Source organism: Hydra viridissima, unplaced genomic scaffold, assembly GCF_058129835.1.
Source record: "Hydra viridissima isolate aposymbiotic clone 2 unplaced genomic scaffold, HvirCarnegie_v1 scaffold_5, whole genome shotgun sequence".
NCBI lineage: Eukaryota > Metazoa > Cnidaria > Hydrozoa > Anthoathecata > Hydridae > Hydra > Hydra viridissima.
The window spans coordinates 11,485,833-11,504,037 of NW_028324304.1; the positions used below are offsets into that span (position 1 = coordinate 11,485,833).

The window sequence follows — 18,205 nt, forward strand, 5'->3', positions numbered from 1 at the left end:
AATAAAAACTAGGATACTATCAGAATAGCCTTGACGTTGGCGATGAGGCTTAGCTAAATCTAACAAATTTACTAAATATTTCACCAATATTCTACTAATTGTAATATTTTAACAAGAAAAATTAAACTCAAAAGTAGTAAACGAAGTAGCGAAAAAGTGACAAGAAGCTTAGTCAAAAAACCTAAGTCAATAATATAGAATATTCAGTAGCCTAACAAAAATGTTTATAGAAAGTATTCCTTTAACGAGTATTTTATTTGTTAAACAAATATTATCGTTGAAGGATTCTTTGTTGATTAACAATTATTCGTTGTACGAATATAAAATATCATTTATTAAATGAATATTCGTAAAGGGAACGAATATTGTTCGTAAATAACGAATATTCGACCCTGCCTAGTGGTAAAGAAGAAAAATGTCGTTTATTTTCTAAAATGCTTTTATCTAATACTTTATTGCTATTTTATTTAAAGAATTGTTTTAGAAAAAAATTTGAGAGGTCTCACCTTAAACATGAAAACTATTTGAAAAAAACACCAAGTTATTAACCGGAGGATGTAGATTTTTAATTGCTTTATAAGCATATATTTACAATTAATTGCTTCATACAAAAATATTTTAGAAAGATTTTTTTTAATCTTGTTTTTCTGAATGAAAACTTAACGAAAAAATTATCAGTTCCTGTAACATATTTAAAGAAAATAAAAAAAGGTTTTGAATATCGAAAAAAAAGGTCTGATCCTATTTCCTTTCAGAAATTATTGTAGTTTTTCTGACTTCCTTCGGTGACCTAAGTGAGCTTACGATGTGCTGCTCATAGGGTTATCTAAATACTATATGATAAAAATTTTCTATATTAAACAACTTTTCCTGTTCAGACTTTTAAATTTCCGATTCGTTAAAGAAAATGATTGAAAAAAGAGATGTTTATTAAATGAAGCTTATAATAATAAAAACTAGACAAAACTTTTCCAGTCAAGTTTGTAACAAAAGCCACAAAAAACGCTGAAATCCCAAAAACAAAACCGGGGCGTTATATTTTTTTCGCTTAATTTGACTTAAGTTAAAATTCTATACGCTGCAACTTTACAAAGCAAGGCTTAACATGTGAATTTATTTTCATTTTTTCAGTATCGTCGAAAGTTGAACGAGAAATTTTAGTTTGTTTAATTTTCTTATCTAAGGAGTCAATTACGGGATTTTCAGATTGAGATGAAACAGCTTTTTTCTTCGTCAAATGTTTTGACTTACTCTGAAACTCCATGTGTTGCTTATGTTTGTTCTTCTTACTGACATTAAAAGATAAGTTTGAAAAGTCCAATTCTTTACAAACAATGTTTTTTTTGTGAGATAAAGTAAGTATAGGTTTGTTACCAAATTTTCCACTGAAACTGGAAGGATTTCTTTTAAAAGACCTTTTAGTTTGAATTTCTTTTTCTGAGTCCGAACAGGATTTACTGGAATCGCTGACCGGATTCACCGATTCGGATTGAGATAATAAAGAGTCGGTATTTTTTTTTATCGTTGATTTTTTTGACTTTTGTAACTCCATACACTGTTTACGTTTATTTTCTACACGAATTTTGCTGATATTAGTAGAAGACAAGTTTCTTGAGTCAAATTCTTTACAAGCGACGCTCTTTTTATGGGAGGAATTAAGTGTAGATTTTATACCAACTTTTCCTTTTATACTGGAAGGAAGTGTTTTAAGAGACATTTTAATTCGCTGAATTTCTTTGTCTGAGTCCCAACAAGAATCGCTAGAGTCACTGACGGGACTCACTGAGTCGGATTGAGATAACGAACGGTCAATAGATTTTCTCTTCGTCGAAGGTCTTTTCACATGATTCTGTTCGAATAACCTCCTGCTATTCTTTATACTAGATATTTTACTAAGATGGTCTTTTTCGTCAGAATTGCTACTTGAGTTGCTGGAGTCACTTAAAGAACTCACTGCTTCCCATCGGTAGGAAACGGGGTTATTGGTATTTTCCTTTTTCAACATAGTTCGCTTTCTTTTATTATTTCTTTTTTTAAGAGACGTATCAGGTGTTGAATTTATTTCTGTTTTTCTATGTGTTACTCTGACATTAAAACTTGCAGAAGTTAAACTTGAAGAGCCTAGTTCTTTACATATCGTATTTTTTTCGTTAGATGTATCAGGTATAGAGTTTATCTTCTTATTTTTTCCGCTAAGCTTGCGGAGATAATTTTCTTTGTTTGAGTCCCAAGAGTATTCTCTTTTGGAATATAAGCTCGATTGAAACGAAGCAGAGTCAATAGTTTTTTGTTTTTCTAACTCACTTGAATTAGGTATGATACAAGAAGCAGATTTGCCATGAGAAAGAACGTGGTCACCCGTGACAGCATTTTTGGCTGAACCTTTGACTTTTTTATATTTATATAGACGTCCTAAGGATCTTCTAACGTACTTTTTGACTTTTACGGTATCGAGATAATCTAACGAACTGTCTGTCAAATCGGTGATTTCTGGTGATGAAACATCTAACCTTTCATTAAATTCATCTTCATCACAGCATTTTAAAGAGACACTAAAGAATTGGGAATGGTCTGTAACTGCTACTCCAGAAAAAGCTGGTCTCTGAGTTTTATCAAACTTAGATAACCAGACGCGAGTGTTATTTGAAAAGTCATCTAAAGAAAAGTATTAAAACCAATTAAATAACTCAAACTAGAGCTAAGCAGAAAGTCAGCTTAGAATAATACTTGTATTATCTATATCCGCAAAATTTAATACACTGAGTATAGCATTTTATTATCCGATGAGAAAACCTTATCCGGTGCATCACAAATTAGTAGCACTAAATATTAATTCGATCACCCGTGTCATTTGATTAACAAAATATTTTAATAGTAAATCATTAACAAAATATTTCTATCAGAGTTGATAGTAAAATGATAAGCAAAAACATGACTAATGAAAAAATTATAAATACTTTTATTACCTAATTGTAGCATATCTGCTATCAGAATTTTAAGCTGAAGAAAAGTCTTTGAAGCATCAATGTTTTTTTTATTTAATGGGACAGGAAAATGGAAAGTGACCCAATTTGAGTGAGACCTATAGAATGAAAAGATATTAAGTAAAACAACATTTAACTGATTTAAAGCTACAAAATTATTTAAAATTACCATATAAATACTTATTGATTCAGAGGTTAAGAATTTTTTTATAAAGAATAACAATCTTTTGTTTTGATAATGACTCCCTAATGTTGAGGAAAAGATTTAAGATCCATTTCATGAAGAAACAACTTTATTATAAAAATGTTATAAAAATATTTGAAACTAATGAGTTAAAAAAAACTATTGCTAAAGATTTGAAACAATATATTATAGGTGAACAACGTTATTAAAATTTATTTATTCATTTTAAAATCAAACTTACCTCATGTAGTTAAAAACAATACTTATACGCTGCTGCACGATCCAATGCAACATTTCCCAATCAAAGAAACTGGTTGTACAAAATTTGTGATCAAGTCTTTCAACAACTAAGTCAAATAACTCTTGAAACTTTTCTATAATAAAATATAATGGTTACAAATTTGACGTTAAATATAAATTTAATTTTTTGTATACAAATTATAGAATTGAAGTTTTGCATCTATGAATGATACTTAGGTATACACGAATAATAAAAGCAAGCTTGTAAGAGTGCAATCACACTTTCAAAGAAAACTAAATAAAATTATAAAAAAAAATAAAAAAAAGATTAGTAATTTAGGTCAGAAACTTAGTAATGTCTCTTATAAATGATTTGCCCCATAAAGACCTTTTTTTTAAATAGATTTTTCCTAGTTTACAACATTAAAGAGATATAGAAAGTGTGAACTTTACTAGAAAATAAATCAAAGGTAAAAAATATCAATTATAGTTCATCTTCATATTTATAGTGATTATGCAAAGATAATAACAACCATGCAAACATTATTACTTGTAACATATAAAAAAATACAACTATTATAAAGGATTCCAAGTTTAAAAGATTAAAAACCAATCTTTTTTCAATCTTTACAAACTACTTTTGAAAAATCACCTTTTTCTTTATAATATATCATGAGTTCTTTGATGAAATCATTTGTGACATCAACAAGAGAGAACATTTTTAGTATATCCCATAGCTCATCACTTCTAATATCTTTTAAGACGGTTCCTAAATACCTAGAGCAAACTAAATCTACCAGAATTGATGATTTTTGGTAAACTGATAAGCACATTAAAATATTTACAATATAAATTAAATAACATTGTTGCATATCAATTTTAGTTTCTTACACAAATAAATTACTATAAGTATTTTATTTGTGAAACATTTGAAAAAGAATTTTTGAACTTTTAAAATATAAAATAAGAATTGCCTAAAACCAGTACCAGCCTACCAATAAGAAATTGGATTATTTGGATTGTTATTGAGGTGTTTTTGAAGAATGGGAACCGCATTATCTTTATTCAACTCAATATACTTAGGAAGTATTTGATCCCAGATTCCTAAACGTTCTTCAACTAAAGATAAGTGTGACAATGCTCTCTGGCGGTGAAATTGAGATGAGTTGGATTCATCAGGCTCTGTAAAGGAAATAGCAACATATAATTGTATATATTTAAAATAGCATGAAGTAAAATTGTACATATTTCTAAACCACCTAATGTTATTATTTAAACATGATTTATCATTTAAGCAAAAGTTATTGAATAAATGAGAAATAAATCACAGAATAGACCTTTTCATAAATAAACGTCCACATTTCAAATCGAGGCTTAGGTTGTACTGTTAGTAAACAAACAAAATATTTCATTTCTTAGGCTTATCTGATTCTTTTAATCTTGAGCTTTATTTGTTATTTTAACAAGATAATGTTATTATCTTCAAACACAAATGAAGTTTCTTCACAGGAAATAGGTTTGCTATTTTATTTTAAGTGTTTATTAATTACTTTTCTATTATTTTATTACTTGAATATCAAAGTAAAATATATTAAATATTTTATCAAAAATTTACCTTAACTGAAGTTTACTTTTATCCACAAAATTTATTAAATTTGTGTAGTGTAGTTGACTTATTTTAATGTTTTTTGTTTTTGTTTAGATCCAGCATTAATTGTTTTAAAAGAAGATGATATAGACGATCTGACTGTCAAAGTCGATTTAGAAAAATTACAAACGTATACAAACAACCATTTAAAAAGGTGGCTTCTTTACCGTGGCGATTCTCTTAAAGGTGTAGTAACTTTACGAGACTCTCAAGTTAAAGTTTTACAGTATTTTCACAACAGAACGAATTCAATTATTTGTGATCCAACTCTTGAGAAAAAATGGTTATCAAAAAAGTCATGTTTGATGGGTAAAAATATAAAAATACAAAGTGTAAAAACATTTCCTATGTTGCCTGAAAATTTAAAATGTGAGCTGTTAAGTTTGAATTCCAAAATTGGATGGAGCAAGTGTCTAGAGGGACTTCCTGCGTTTTCAGCTGAGAAAATTGATGCATATGCTTTAAATGTAAATAGTAATTTTTTTCCTAAATCTACAAAAGTTAAAAAACATTTGTCTAGAGGAGAAATGTTTCTTGAAGAGCAATACATTGATCTATCCTCAATTTACTCAAAACAAAGTATTGAACTATTTTGTGTAAAAGGAGTATGTGCAGCTAGCATGAAAAAAATTGACAGATGGATTTTTATTGCTATTAAAAAATTAGATGGATCAGTAATGTATGCATTTTGTGAATGCCCAGCAGGAAAAACTGGAACTTGTTCACATGCATTTGCAATGATGAAACTTGTTGCAAAATGGGCAGTTAAAAAACTGAAAACTGTTCCAAATATTAAAGCCTGTACTTCAAGAACTTGTACTTGGTCAATACCACAAAGTCGTAAAAGATTTGATAAAACACCAATAAGTGACTTACAAATTAAATCACCACAAATTAAAAAAAAGAATTTCTCGACAAGAAAAGTATCTTCATTCGCCACAATTAAATCATCATTGTATGATACTAGAACTGATTTAAACAGAAAAAGTGATAATGAAAATAAAATAAATGAGCTTTACAAGAATCTTTTAAATAGTGATGTTAAAGTGCATATGTTGTGTTAAATGTGTTAAATCAATCAAATGAAGGAACAGTCAAAACAAGTCTAGGAAGTGTCCCATTTGGGTCTGTATTAAGCTATAAATGTGCTGTAGTTCCACCTAATTACAATGTTTACTACAACTTACCTGCACCTTTAAAAAATTTAGACAGTGTTCAATACATTGAAAACCCTACATTCCCTTTTAATGAAACTGATGATTTTATAACTTGTTATGTTGAAAAAATATTTTGTAATAAAAAAATAAACATTTTAAAAAAAATGAAGTTAGTAAAGGAAATAGTTGTTCAAATTGAAAAAGAAACAAGGGAACAGGATGGAAATTCAAAATGGTTTGATTACAGAAGGAATCGATTCACTGCATCTTTATGTAATAAGTTAGAGAATAAATCTCCAAAAGGATTCAAAAGTTTGGCACACAAACTTGTCCATGGTGAAAACAAAACTAAGCTAAACAATATTATTTCATATAAACTTTCCTATGGTAAATATTATGAACCTATAGCGCTAAAATATTATGAAAACTTTATGAAATCCTCTGGCTATAAACTAGATGTTGAATCATGTGGTTTGGTACTTTGGTACTAAAAATTTTGTTTTGGGTGCATTACCTGATAGGAAAGTAAGGTGTGATAATGATTGTGGAATAATAGAAATTAAGTGCAGCGAAGAATACAGTAACCTGGACCCAAAAGATATATGTTTTGTAGCAAAAAATCCATCTATAATATTTGATAAATCTAGTAATAAAATTTTAATAAACAAAAACCATAGTTATTATGATCAAATCCAAATGCAACTTGGATTAACAACACAAACATGGTGTGATTTTGTGTTTTACACTTCAAAATGATTGGTTATTGATCGTATTACATATGACAAAGTATATTGGGAGACTCTAAGGAAAAGAGTATTAGACTTTTACTTCAACTATATGTTGGACGAAATAATTGAAAAAATAAACAACAATTTTTAATTTGAAGACAAATATTTTATTGAAATTTGCAGAATCTTTTTTACAGTTTATGCATTTATAAATTTACGTCAAATTTATTTATGCATAAACTGTAAAAAAGTTATTTATGACATATATAAATGTTAAATTCAATGTTAAATTTTATTTACTGTCTCAACACATTTTTATCCATTAGTTTCTATGCGTTTTTTATAATAGGCTCATGAAAGTTAGTTAAAATTCCACACACTGTAACTATTTGATTGAGAGAACCAATCATGTTTAGAGGAATAACTCTATCGAATATATGAAAACATTTTAGTCTTTGAATCATTCTCTCAACATGAATGCGCTCACTTGCAATTTGCTGACTTTGTATCACCTCTGTTTCAGTGAATTGTTTGCAATTTCGAAGAAATGATGTGATTAATTTAACTCCAAGTGGACTTAAATAATCTTGTATAGTAAAACCTCTATCTGCCATAACTTCTTCACCGTGATTCCATAAATTTGGATTTAAAAGTCCACTCTTAATGGTTATTTCTTTATCTGATATACTCCCAGGGTAAGCAGCAGATATAAAAGTAAAACCACCTCCTGGGGCAATGCCAACTAAAATCTTTACAGTTGTGTGACTTTTATAGTCAGAATAGAGCAATTTATGTACAGTCAATGACTGAGGCACAGTTACTTTTATTTCAAGACAATCAATGATGCATTTAAGATTGGGAAATTTATCCTTCATTGACTGAGGCATATTTTGTTTTATTTGAGTTAACGAAAGCCATATGCTAAGGCTACCCAGCTTTATGTACATAAAGTTCAACCATGTTATAACAGTGTTACTTACAGTTCCTTCACTTATTGAAAAAAGAAATGCTAAATGTCTAATATCATAATTTTTTCTTAATCGCACTAATGTTAATAAATATGCTTCTAAAGGTAACATAATTCGATTTCTCCCCCTATTTTCATTTTCTTTTCAATGCTTACTATTAAATAAGATAAAGTTTTCTCCATTTTCTCCAGGGTCAAGATATATAAAAACTGCATCAAATGTTTTTCGATTCGGAAATCCTGTGTAATGTTTTAATTCTTTATCACATGAGAGAACATGCTCAACAAATTTATTTCCTTCATTAGGTATTGTTTCTTTTATTTTCTTATTTTCATTTTGCAACTGCTTCATGTTTAATTTTCTATAAAGGAGTGAATCTCTATTTGAGCTACTGCTTGTTTTGTTAAGAACATCATTGTCAGGTAAAACTGTACTTTTTTGGGGAGATTGTCTATAACCTGGTGATTTTTTTTCTTTTTCACTAGCTTTGAAATTATTCCAGCTATGAAGTGATGGTTTAGCACCTTTTCTTAAAGTGCATCTAGTGCCTCCAGCAGCTTTTAAAATGTCCTGCACTTTAAAATGAGAGTAGCATAAATATGATGAGCTAGTAACATTAAAACTATCTAAACCATTTTTACGCTTTATCAAGTTGCACCAAAGAGAAATTTCATTTTTATCTTTCGGAAAATGAAAGAATTTAATGCCAGAAGCCTTTCGTTCTCCAAATTCGATAATATAGCTTCGATTAAAGCAATTATAGGCAGCACATTGTTTGCCAGATGATTTTCTTATAGGTTTTTTATTAGAAGACATTTGGTTTGTTTACAAACGGTACAACCTAAGCCTCGTTTTGGAGGTCTATAGCCAATTTTGTTTAAATGCATGTTTTGTAACAAATTTTATGACAAAAAATTATCTTTCTCATCACCATGTATCCATTCTCATGGCTTATGCTGCAAAAAATCTTCTCATAGGCCAAACATCTTGATAAACCTTGCTGTTAATACCCTCATAAAATTATGAAGACACTTTGTTGTGAGAGCAAATAGTGTGATTTGGTTAAGATCCCTCATACCTTTTTAGTACAATAACCACTGTTCTACTCTACTGTAGAACAGTACTTTGATGATTGATACATCATCATCAAAGTACATAAATCTTATCAAGATTTCTGACAAGTATCATAGTTACTGAATATTGTAAGATCATAATTCTTCTGGTAATTGATACTGACATTAAAAAATAATTTTAATATAATATATAGCCACAAACATCCACCAAGCACACTAAAAGGCTTCAGGACACAAAAAAAAACATTTATTCAGAGCTCTTTGCAAGAAAAATATAAACAGTTCAAAAAGCTGTCTCTTAGTTGATATTTTTGACAACTGAGCATTTGAAAACTATATAACATTCTTTAATTGCAAAGTTACTGCTGTTATGCTATTATCCTTTATAGAAGTTGGAAATAAAACTTGATTTACTTAAGAACAAGATTCAGAAATGACTAGAATTTCTATACTGCAAATTGATTACTTGAACAGTCCCCCAAAATAGATCCACACCATGCTTTCATCAAGCTGTTTTAGGTACCAATTTTCAAAGTACAGATATCCACAAACCACTAAAAAAAAATTGTTTCGAGTCATTTTTTTCTGTTCTCTTTTTGGCAAATTGAAGTGAACCCTAAATGTGAAGAAGTTACTTCAACAACTTCTGAGGGTGCATAATTATTTCCTGTTTGAGACTATTTTTCCCTACAGGGAACTTGATTAGCTGTGCCCAGTCTCTTCTGTGTTAATGTGCCTTAACTATCTTAATTTTGTATAACTACCTTGGAGGTCCATCATAAATGATTCCATTTTAAAGTCTTTAATAATCTCCTAGTTATAGTTGTCATACTTCAAGACACTTAGCAACATTCTGACACTGCTGTAGTACTCTTTTAGATGTATAGAATGACCAATAGGTTGAGATGAATACTTGTTCTCATTAAGAAGCAGCATGGCATGAACTATCTATGAACAAGCGCATTCAATATTAAATGAGCCATTTCTAACAAATTTAAAAGACTGGTTACACTATTCCAGAAACACAGCTAATATTGCAGACTGAAAAAGTTTGAAAAAGTTTATTTAATGCTTTCTCTAATTTTTGATTTGCACATTTTAAACGAATAGCAACTGTAATTTCATATTTAACTATAACAAAAAATAAAAGATAATTGTATCAACTTAATAAGTTATAAATTAACTTTTTAAATTTACTATCTTTATTACTTCACAATTTTTATAATTTGTTAACAAATGCTAATGTTTCAGAAAAAAAATCAGTACAAAAAGAAAAGCCTGTAAGAAAAAGGAGAAAAATAAGTCTTGCATATGAAAATACACTGTTTTGATATTGTAACAAACTTAAAGAAAATATCATTCATTTCTTGCAATGAAACAATATTTATTATTGTTAAGAAATATTTAAAATGGTAGTAAAACTAAGAAAAATAAAAAACTGAATAAGAATTCAAAAAGTTGGGCTTTAGTTATTAGCTTAAATTGCAAAAAAACTTGATTTTGAAAAAAAAAAGAAACAAATTACCTAGATCACTTTCTTCCTCTTCCCATTCATTTTTTATCAGTGTATTGGTTTTTTTGCTGTAGCAATTAGCAAGTTTCCACATGCAGTATTCTAACTGACCATACATTATGTTGATATAAGGATTCTCTCTGTATGTTTTCAAACAAATGTATTCAGTTAAAGATTGGTAAGCCTCAAAAATACTTGATTGTTTTTCCAAATAACTCATAGCTATGTTAAGAGCAAGTTCTGGCCTAAATTGCTCCCATACATAATACTTTATTAGAGCTTGATAATTAGAAAGATGCTCTTTCCCAGTACTTGTGGATTGCAGCAGCAAGCTCCCAACCTTTTAAGAAAAATATATATATTCTTTTTTTACAGGATACAGTAAAATAGACTGGTATCAAACTGGAAAAACTTTAGTTAAATTTTCTGCCAGGTAGCAAACATATAATACTACATTTTTTGGCTAGGGTAAGCTGAGCATCATAATAATTTCTCAAACTTTATATCCCTTTACACTTAGATCAAATATGATATGCATGCTTGCATATAATATTTGATCTAAGTGTAAAGAGATATAAAGTTTTTCAATTTCTGATCCAGTAAAAATTCAATTGACAAATCTTGTTGATAACTATTTCAAATATGTAGAAACTAGAACTTACTAGAACTGGAATTTCACTTAAACTAGACTTCAAACATTTTTAATACAAATTTAAAAGAGCAACATATTAAATAGCTAGTATTTACTTCTGAAAAAAAAAATTATTTTCTTTTTATTTCTGGTTATTATGTTAAATATTGACTTTCCCAGTATTTTGTGTTTATTAATTTATTTACATTAAAAAATTAACCACCTATTTAGGAGCCAAGATGAAAATACCATAATTTATTCATATATTATGTAACAAAGTACAAGCAAAATTTTCTTAGTTTACAAAAAAACAAGACAAAAAAACAAGAAATTAAATTTTTGATAATCTTGATTGTTTTACTTATTGGTAAAAGCTCTCCTAATCATTTTGTATTATTTGATATAAGTGCCAGTAAAAAGCTCTCCTAATCATTTCATATTATTTGATATAATAAGTGCCAGTTAAAAGGTCTTGTAATCCACACTTTACTGATGAATAGCAAATCTTATTCAAAACACATGGAAGTTGTTTACCTAATTGGCTTCACTTATGTAAATTATTAAATCAGCCTGTAAATTCTCTTTAACAACACAACTTAAACATGCTTAAAATACTTTACATAATTAAACTTCTAAGAAATCTTACCTTAAATAATGTTTCAGTAAAATATTTTCCACAAAAGCATATTGGTAATATGGTTAGTGAGCATTTTTGAAGATTGTGTGACAAAATGCTTTCTTTAATCAACTCAGATACAAACAAATAATGCTCTTGCATAGGTAGACTTCCACTATATCCAATATCTAATAAGAAAATAATAAAAAACAAAAAACAAAAGTAAAGACATTTAAAAAAATCTTTGTATAAATTTGTAAATAAGATAAATATTAATGTAAAAATGAGTGACAATATTATCCATGAGAAATAACTTTACCAATTATCATGAGAAATAACTTTACCAATTATCATATAGTTACAGAATTTATGATGTGTCATCAAACAATGACACATTTATCATAAATTTTGTAACTATATTCAGGCCCTGTCAGAAGATTATTATAAAGTAATATCTGAATTTGCAAATATGAAAAGGAGCAAGGCTTTAGTGAAACTACTTAATGCATGTCATGTTATTTTTTTGACCTGTGGTTTGTCTTTACTAATATTTTGGGACCTCAAGATTGCTACTTGTCCTGGGCATCAGATTTTTTCTAAAAGACCCTGACTATATATATATTGTAAATATAAGTTTACTATAATTCCAGCAAAGTTCTTTATCTATCTGTTGAAACATTGGCAGTTCATAAACAAATAGGTTACTATGGCAACCACTTTTGTAGTTTCGAAACAAATCCAATCGTAAGGTATTACGCACTGAGACATATCGTACTGCAGATTTTAAAGAGACTTCATGGTTCAAACTACTTTTAAAATCAGGGACAGTTTCCTGGGAAACTCTGACTCTTTTTTGTGAAGTACCAGGTTCTACAGATTGGGTACCACTGTGATGTAAAAACAATCGCTTACAATTTTGCTTTTGCTTTGCATCAAAAGTACATGTTAAATGACAACCAATTCTTCTCCCAAATTCAGGACAATCAGATAAGTTTACTGTCCTTTTGAGATACTGTTTTAATGTTAGGATATCAAAAATTTCAAAAAATTTTGATTGTGGTAAATTTTGTGTGCCAATGTCATCATTAACATTATTGATTTTCATTTCTTTTGTGGACTTTTGAATGTTGATAGTATCTTGATTAACCAATATTTCTGTAAGCTTTTCAAACTTCCCCATTTTAATAAGTAAAAATTAAATCTATATTTATTTCTATTCTTTTGAAAACTGAAACTAACAAATGACATAAAACATTACATAAATATTTATAAATAAATCATACATATATTTACTACATAAATTTAAATATAAGTATAAAATGATATGCAGAATATATAAATTTAAACTCACTTATATGGTTTTTCTTTAAGTATATATAAAGATATAAGAGAAAATGCTTCGCTAAATCTCAAATTAGACTAAGTATCTTAAATAAACTTAAATAATTTCTGTTCTTTTTATGTTTACATTCAGCAATCTAAAAACAGGCAGTATTAACTAAAAACAATCACTAAATGTAATGTGAACTCCCAGCTCATCAAATGGTACTAAGAATGGCATGATAAAAAAAAAAAAAAAAGACTCAGAGAGAACAAAAATTCTCTTTCAAATGCAATTTAATGTTATTGAAATTTGCCATCTGAACCAAATGCTATTTAAGTTTGCCACTTGAACCAAGTGCTATTTAAATTTGCCATCTGAACCAAATGAGCAGATGAAAATATTTACAAGAAGTAAATTTTAAGGACCTACAGGTTCAAGTTTGAAATTTGAAAAACTTTATGAAACATGAACCAATTGATTATCAAATTTGTCAAGTTTGGCTATTATTTGAACTTGCAAAACTTGAAGAAAAATTTTGATTTCGAAAAATTTATTAAATTTGATTCTCAAGTTAATGACATTGTTTGATATTTGTCTTAATTAAGTTTATATATAGTTTTTTGAGATTATAAATTTTGTCAATTTCATTATATTTTCTAGTTAAAAAAAAATATCTTTTCAACCTTAAATTTTTACATTTTAATTGAATTTACAACTATAATTTTTTTCAAAGGGAAGGGGGGAGGCAGTTGAAGTAGTTTGCCTCAGGCATCAAAGTAAAAAGGACATCACATCTCGAAAAAAAAGTAATCAACAATAAATCAGCAACACTGTGATAGTAAATAATTGAAATAAATTAAAAACTAAGTCGCCTATATATCAGTGAAGTTTTAAATTTAGCTAGAATTTTTTAATCCTCTCTTAATCAGCTTACAGTTAGAACTTGCAAGCCTTACAAGATTTTCTTTTCAAATTTGAAACAAAAATGCACTTTTTTATTTAAACAATATGTTTAGTGGGAATTTTCTAATAAATCATAAATTTACATTTTTTCTATTGGGTGTATAGCTCTGCTTCCGCCGTTTTTCGATAAATGGCCAAGAGATTCGTGTGAATAGTAAGGGTCTGCGTATCGTTATCGGTATATCGGTATGAACCGATATTTTGAACCGATAACGATATAAAATGATAACGATATCAAACGATATGAGTTTGCCTATATAACGATAACTTATCGTTTGAACCGATAACTAAACGATAACTTATCGGTTGAAACAATATTATCGGCTTTTTTTATCGGTTTATCGGAATACATAAAAATAACGAGAATACCGATATTTATCGGTATAATAACGATATTTTTTACAATAATCCAATTTTTTTTTTTTTTTAAATGCCAAATTTTAGTTCAAATATATAATAAATCTTTAAGTCGAGTTAGGATGTCGTTTTGCCTATCTTTACCGGTTTTACAAGTTAATCCTTCCCAATTGTATATATTATCTAGATGTCTAACTTCACAAAAATTCTGTAAAGAAAAAGTGAAGCAACACTGTTCTCCAAATCGACCCCCAGGTTGAAACTCTCCCCACTCCTGATTTTTTTTACATGTAATCAATCATATGCATTAGTAAACACAATATGTGTTGTCAAAAAAATCTGAACTAAGTGCTAAATATGTATACTTCCAAAATTAATACGCATAATTTTTGGCTTTTTTTCTTCCAAAGTTTGAATAAAGTCAGCCATTATTGTAGTCAAAATAACCCATTAACATATATATAGATTAAAGTACCTTTGATATACTCTCTAGCCAGTGTGTGTGTGTGTGTGTGTGTGTGTGTGTGTGTGTGTGTGTGTGTGTGTGTGTGTGTGTGTGTGTGTGTATATATGTATGTATATATATATACATATATATATACATATGTGTGGGTAAAGCTACAGTTAAGCGGCCTAAAATAAATTTACATTTTCGCTTTTTACGCTCTCGTTCGCGGAGACTAAAAGCATCATAGAATAGTAGATAAAACCAAAGTAGATAAATTTCAAAGTAGTTTTTTTAGTTTTTTTTTTTTTTTTGAATTTGGTACTGTGTAATTTTTATATAACATTTTCTATTGTTATTATGTTATTTTTATGATATTTTTTTTACTTTGTTACTTTAATATGTTATGCGTAGATTTATTTTTGATTATCTATTTACTAAAGTTATTTGTTATAGTTAAAGAATATAAGTTTATATGATAATTGTTCATGATGATGTATTTTTAAGAGATATGTGGCTATGAAAATAGCCCTATTATAATAGCAAGTGTTTACCTGACAATTTTTTTAAGTTTTATAGAAATATAAGATAAAGTAATTTAAAATCAAGCGCTCTGTACTATTTTTATTTCACTTCTTCTAAACTTTATTTAATTCCACTTCTAAAATTTATTTCTTTTTTAAAATCACTCATGCGTGCATACTATTGTTCTAATTAAATGTATTTTTAAAAGCGAAAATGTAAATTTATTTTAGGCCGCTTAACTGTAGCTTTACCTATGTGTGTGTATATATATATATATATATATATATATATATATATATATATATATATATATATATATATATATATATATATATATATATATATATATATATATATATATATATATATATATATATATATATATATATATATATATATATATATATATATATATATATATATATATATATAATCTATACTAAGATTTAAATAGCAAAGTCCACAGATTTTTTCAGCTACATTTAAAGTATTTGACACTGGCTAATTATTTGTCTGGATACATATCAGAGGTTCGCCTAATAGTACTCCTATTTACCTGAAATACATTGCTTTCTATCAAATACATTATTCTACCTAAAGTATATTATATAATATCAATATGTATATGTATGTATGTATGTATATATATATATATATATATATATATATATATATATATATATATATATATATATATATATACATATATTTATATATATATACATATACACACATGTATATATATATATGTATATATATATACACATATATATACATGTGTGTATATGTATATATATATATATATATATATATATATATATATATATATATATATATATATATATATATATACATTTACATATTGATATTATATAATATACTTTAGGTAGAATAATGTATTTGATAGAAAGTAATGTATTTCAGGTAAATAGGAGTACTATTAGGCGAACCTCTGATATGTATCCAGACAAATAATTAGCCAGTGTCAAATACTTTAAATGTAGCTGAAAAAATCTGTGGACTCTGCTATTTAAATCTTAGTATAGATTATTTATATTTATGATTTTATAATTTAAAAATAAGGTTAAAATAAGATCAGTTAAAACATTTTTTCTCTTTATGCTAATTTATAGTTTGATTCAATATATTTTTTATTGTTTTTACTTATTTCAAAAACTGTTATAAAATTTTTACTATTAATTTTAGAGGAGTTTCTCATGATTGTTGCAAAAGTAAAGCTGTAACCAATATAGTAGATATTAGTGAATCACTTGGAGATAAACATGCAGAACAAGTAGCATCTGGATTGTTAAAGCATAAAATGGAGAGTGAAAGCATTGTAAGTGTAGGGCAGTTCAAGATGTCTACAGGTGGAAATCTTTTCTCTGTTACAGTTGGAGTAAATGAAATTAAGTCAAAAAGAAAGAAAGTTAATCATATCTTGTTCCAAAATATTATGGAGCTATCAAATGCATTAGAACTCTCTAAAAATAAAACCAAAAAATCATGTTCTACTTTACACAGGAATCTAACAAGTGCTGTAGAATCGATTATTAATGTTAACATGACTGAAATGCAGGAAACTCTGAATATCTTTAAATGGTGGTCTAAACTTCTTAAAAGTTATTATTGTTTTTGATCCAAAAAATCATCATTCTTTCTTTGAAATATATGAACATTCTGTTGTGAAGCAATGCTATATTCTTGCCATTGTGCAGATGGTCTTAGAGGATAATGGCAATCTCCAAAATTTATTGGCACTTCTTCAACTTGAAGAAGTAAACTTCAGTATGACATTTGACGTAAAGTGTGCAAATAGTGTTTTAGAACTTTCAAGTCACTCTGGTAAATATGCCTGCCTGTATTGTGAAGGAGAATGCTCCCTTGAAGCAGGGAAACTAAGAACGTTGGGCTCCATAGACTTATGTTTTGATCAATATGTATATGGTGGAAAAAAAAGATTGAAAATGCAGGAATACAAAAATGTAATAAATCCTCATTTCATTTACTTAAAAGAAGATCAAGAAACTTTTCTTGAACACATTGTTCCTCCACCTGAGCTTCACATTATGATGGGAGTTGTGGATAAACTTTGTACTTTGCTTTAATACATTTGGCCAGCTTTTCAAAGCTGGTTGAAAACACATTACATATTAATGAGAGGGTATCATGGTGTAGGTTTAGATGGAAACAATTATAATTGATTTATGCCCCTGTTAGATATTTTGGAGAAGGATGTTACCTTAACTGCAGCAATCAATATTTTACCAATAATGAATTGCTTGCGTAAGTTTTCATTAGTGAAATCAGCTGTATTTGGTTTGGAAATGGGTACAGATATTTCTGTTAAAATTGAAGATTTCAAAAGTTCATTTTCTTAACTATATACAAAAGATATATTTGGCTATGACCTAACAGTTTAATAAAAAAATACATATTTTAGTGTGTCACATTCTCACCTTAGTAGATTGCAATAATATTAGCTTAGGTAGCTATGCAGAACAATGTGGTGAATCAGTTCATCACAAATTTAAAAAAACTTTGATGAACTATAAAAGAAACATAGGACAAAAAAGTTATGGAGAAAAGCTAAACTCTGCTGTGGTAAATTTTAACTTAAACAAGCATTAACTTAAATATCATTTGTGATACAAATGTATTTATATTATGGTTTTTTTGTAAATGAAATAAATAAATATTAATGGGTTATTTTGACTACCATAATGGCTGACTTTATTCAAACTTTGGAAGAAAAAAAGCCAAAAATTATGCGTTTTAATTTCGGAAATATACATATTTAGCACTTAGTTCAGATTTTTTTGACAACATATATTGTGTTTACTAATGCA

The 18,205-nt window shown here is 27.8% G+C and overlaps 2 protein-coding genes and 2 pseudogenes across 5 annotated transcripts; 2 read left to right on the plus strand and 2 right to left on the minus strand.

Moving 5' to 3' along the window:
• Positions 1-926: 926 nt before the first annotated feature.
• LOC149888677 (uncharacterized) lies at positions 927-14,170 on the minus strand. Of its 4 annotated transcripts, none has more exons than XM_090087735.1 (8): positions 14,113-14,170; positions 11,773-11,930; positions 10,508-10,835; positions 4,404-4,590; positions 4,061-4,185; positions 3,410-3,542; positions 2,967-3,082; positions 927-2,655 (listed from the first exon to the last, which is right to left on the minus strand). In XM_090087735.1, the coding sequence occupies exons 2-8, from the start codon at positions 11,902-11,904 to the stop codon at positions 1,064-1,066; spliced, it is 2,613 nt and encodes an 870-aa protein (XP_089943861.1). In that variant the 5' UTR covers positions 11,905-11,930; positions 14,113-14,170; the 3' UTR covers positions 927-1,063. The 4 variants fall into 4 exon arrangements, with proteins under 4 accessions (XP_089943861.1, XP_089943859.1, XP_089943862.1 ...); XM_090087733.1 differs by lacking the exon at positions 14,113-14,170 and adding an exon at positions 12,382-12,980; XM_090087736.1 differs by lacking the exon at positions 14,113-14,170 and adding an exon at positions 12,382-12,978 and having other exon boundaries at positions 4,061-4,195.
• Positions 4,879-7,093, plus strand: LOC149888678 (uncharacterized; annotated as a pseudogene).
• On the minus strand, positions 7,217-8,038 carry LOC145202087 (uncharacterized). The gene has a single exon (XM_080074975.2). It carries the CDS (start codon positions 8,018-8,020, stop codon positions 7,271-7,273), a length of 750 nt encoding a protein of 249 aa, XP_079931101.2. The 5' UTR covers positions 8,021-8,038; the 3' UTR covers positions 7,217-7,270.
• Positions 14,171-16,295: 2,125 nt separating the features above from the next.
• LOC149888679 (uncharacterized) lies at positions 16,296-17,987 on the plus strand (annotated as a pseudogene).
• Positions 17,988-18,205: the final 218 nt, after the last annotated feature.

What these genes read in the sequence shown, in the direction of transcription:
- LOC145202087 (XM_080074975.2), bottom strand. Translation starts at nt 8,020, where the DNA reads ATGTTACCTTTAGAAGCATATTTATTAACATTAGTGCGATTAAGAAAA.
- LOC149888677 (XM_090087733.1), bottom strand. Translation starts at nt 12,922, where the DNA reads ATGGGGAAGTTTGAAAAGCTTACAGAAATATTGGTTAATCAAGATACT. An exon ending in GATATATTATAAAGAAAAAG is followed by an intron (nt 3,543 to 4,060) that starts GTGATTTTTCAA and finishes ATTTTATTATAG; the next exon opens with AAAAGTTTCAAGAGTTATTT. An exon ending in ATTGTTTTTAACTACATGAG is followed by an intron (nt 3,083 to 3,409) that starts GTAAGTTTGATT and finishes TTCATTCTATAG; the next exon opens with GTCTCACTCAAATTGGGTCA.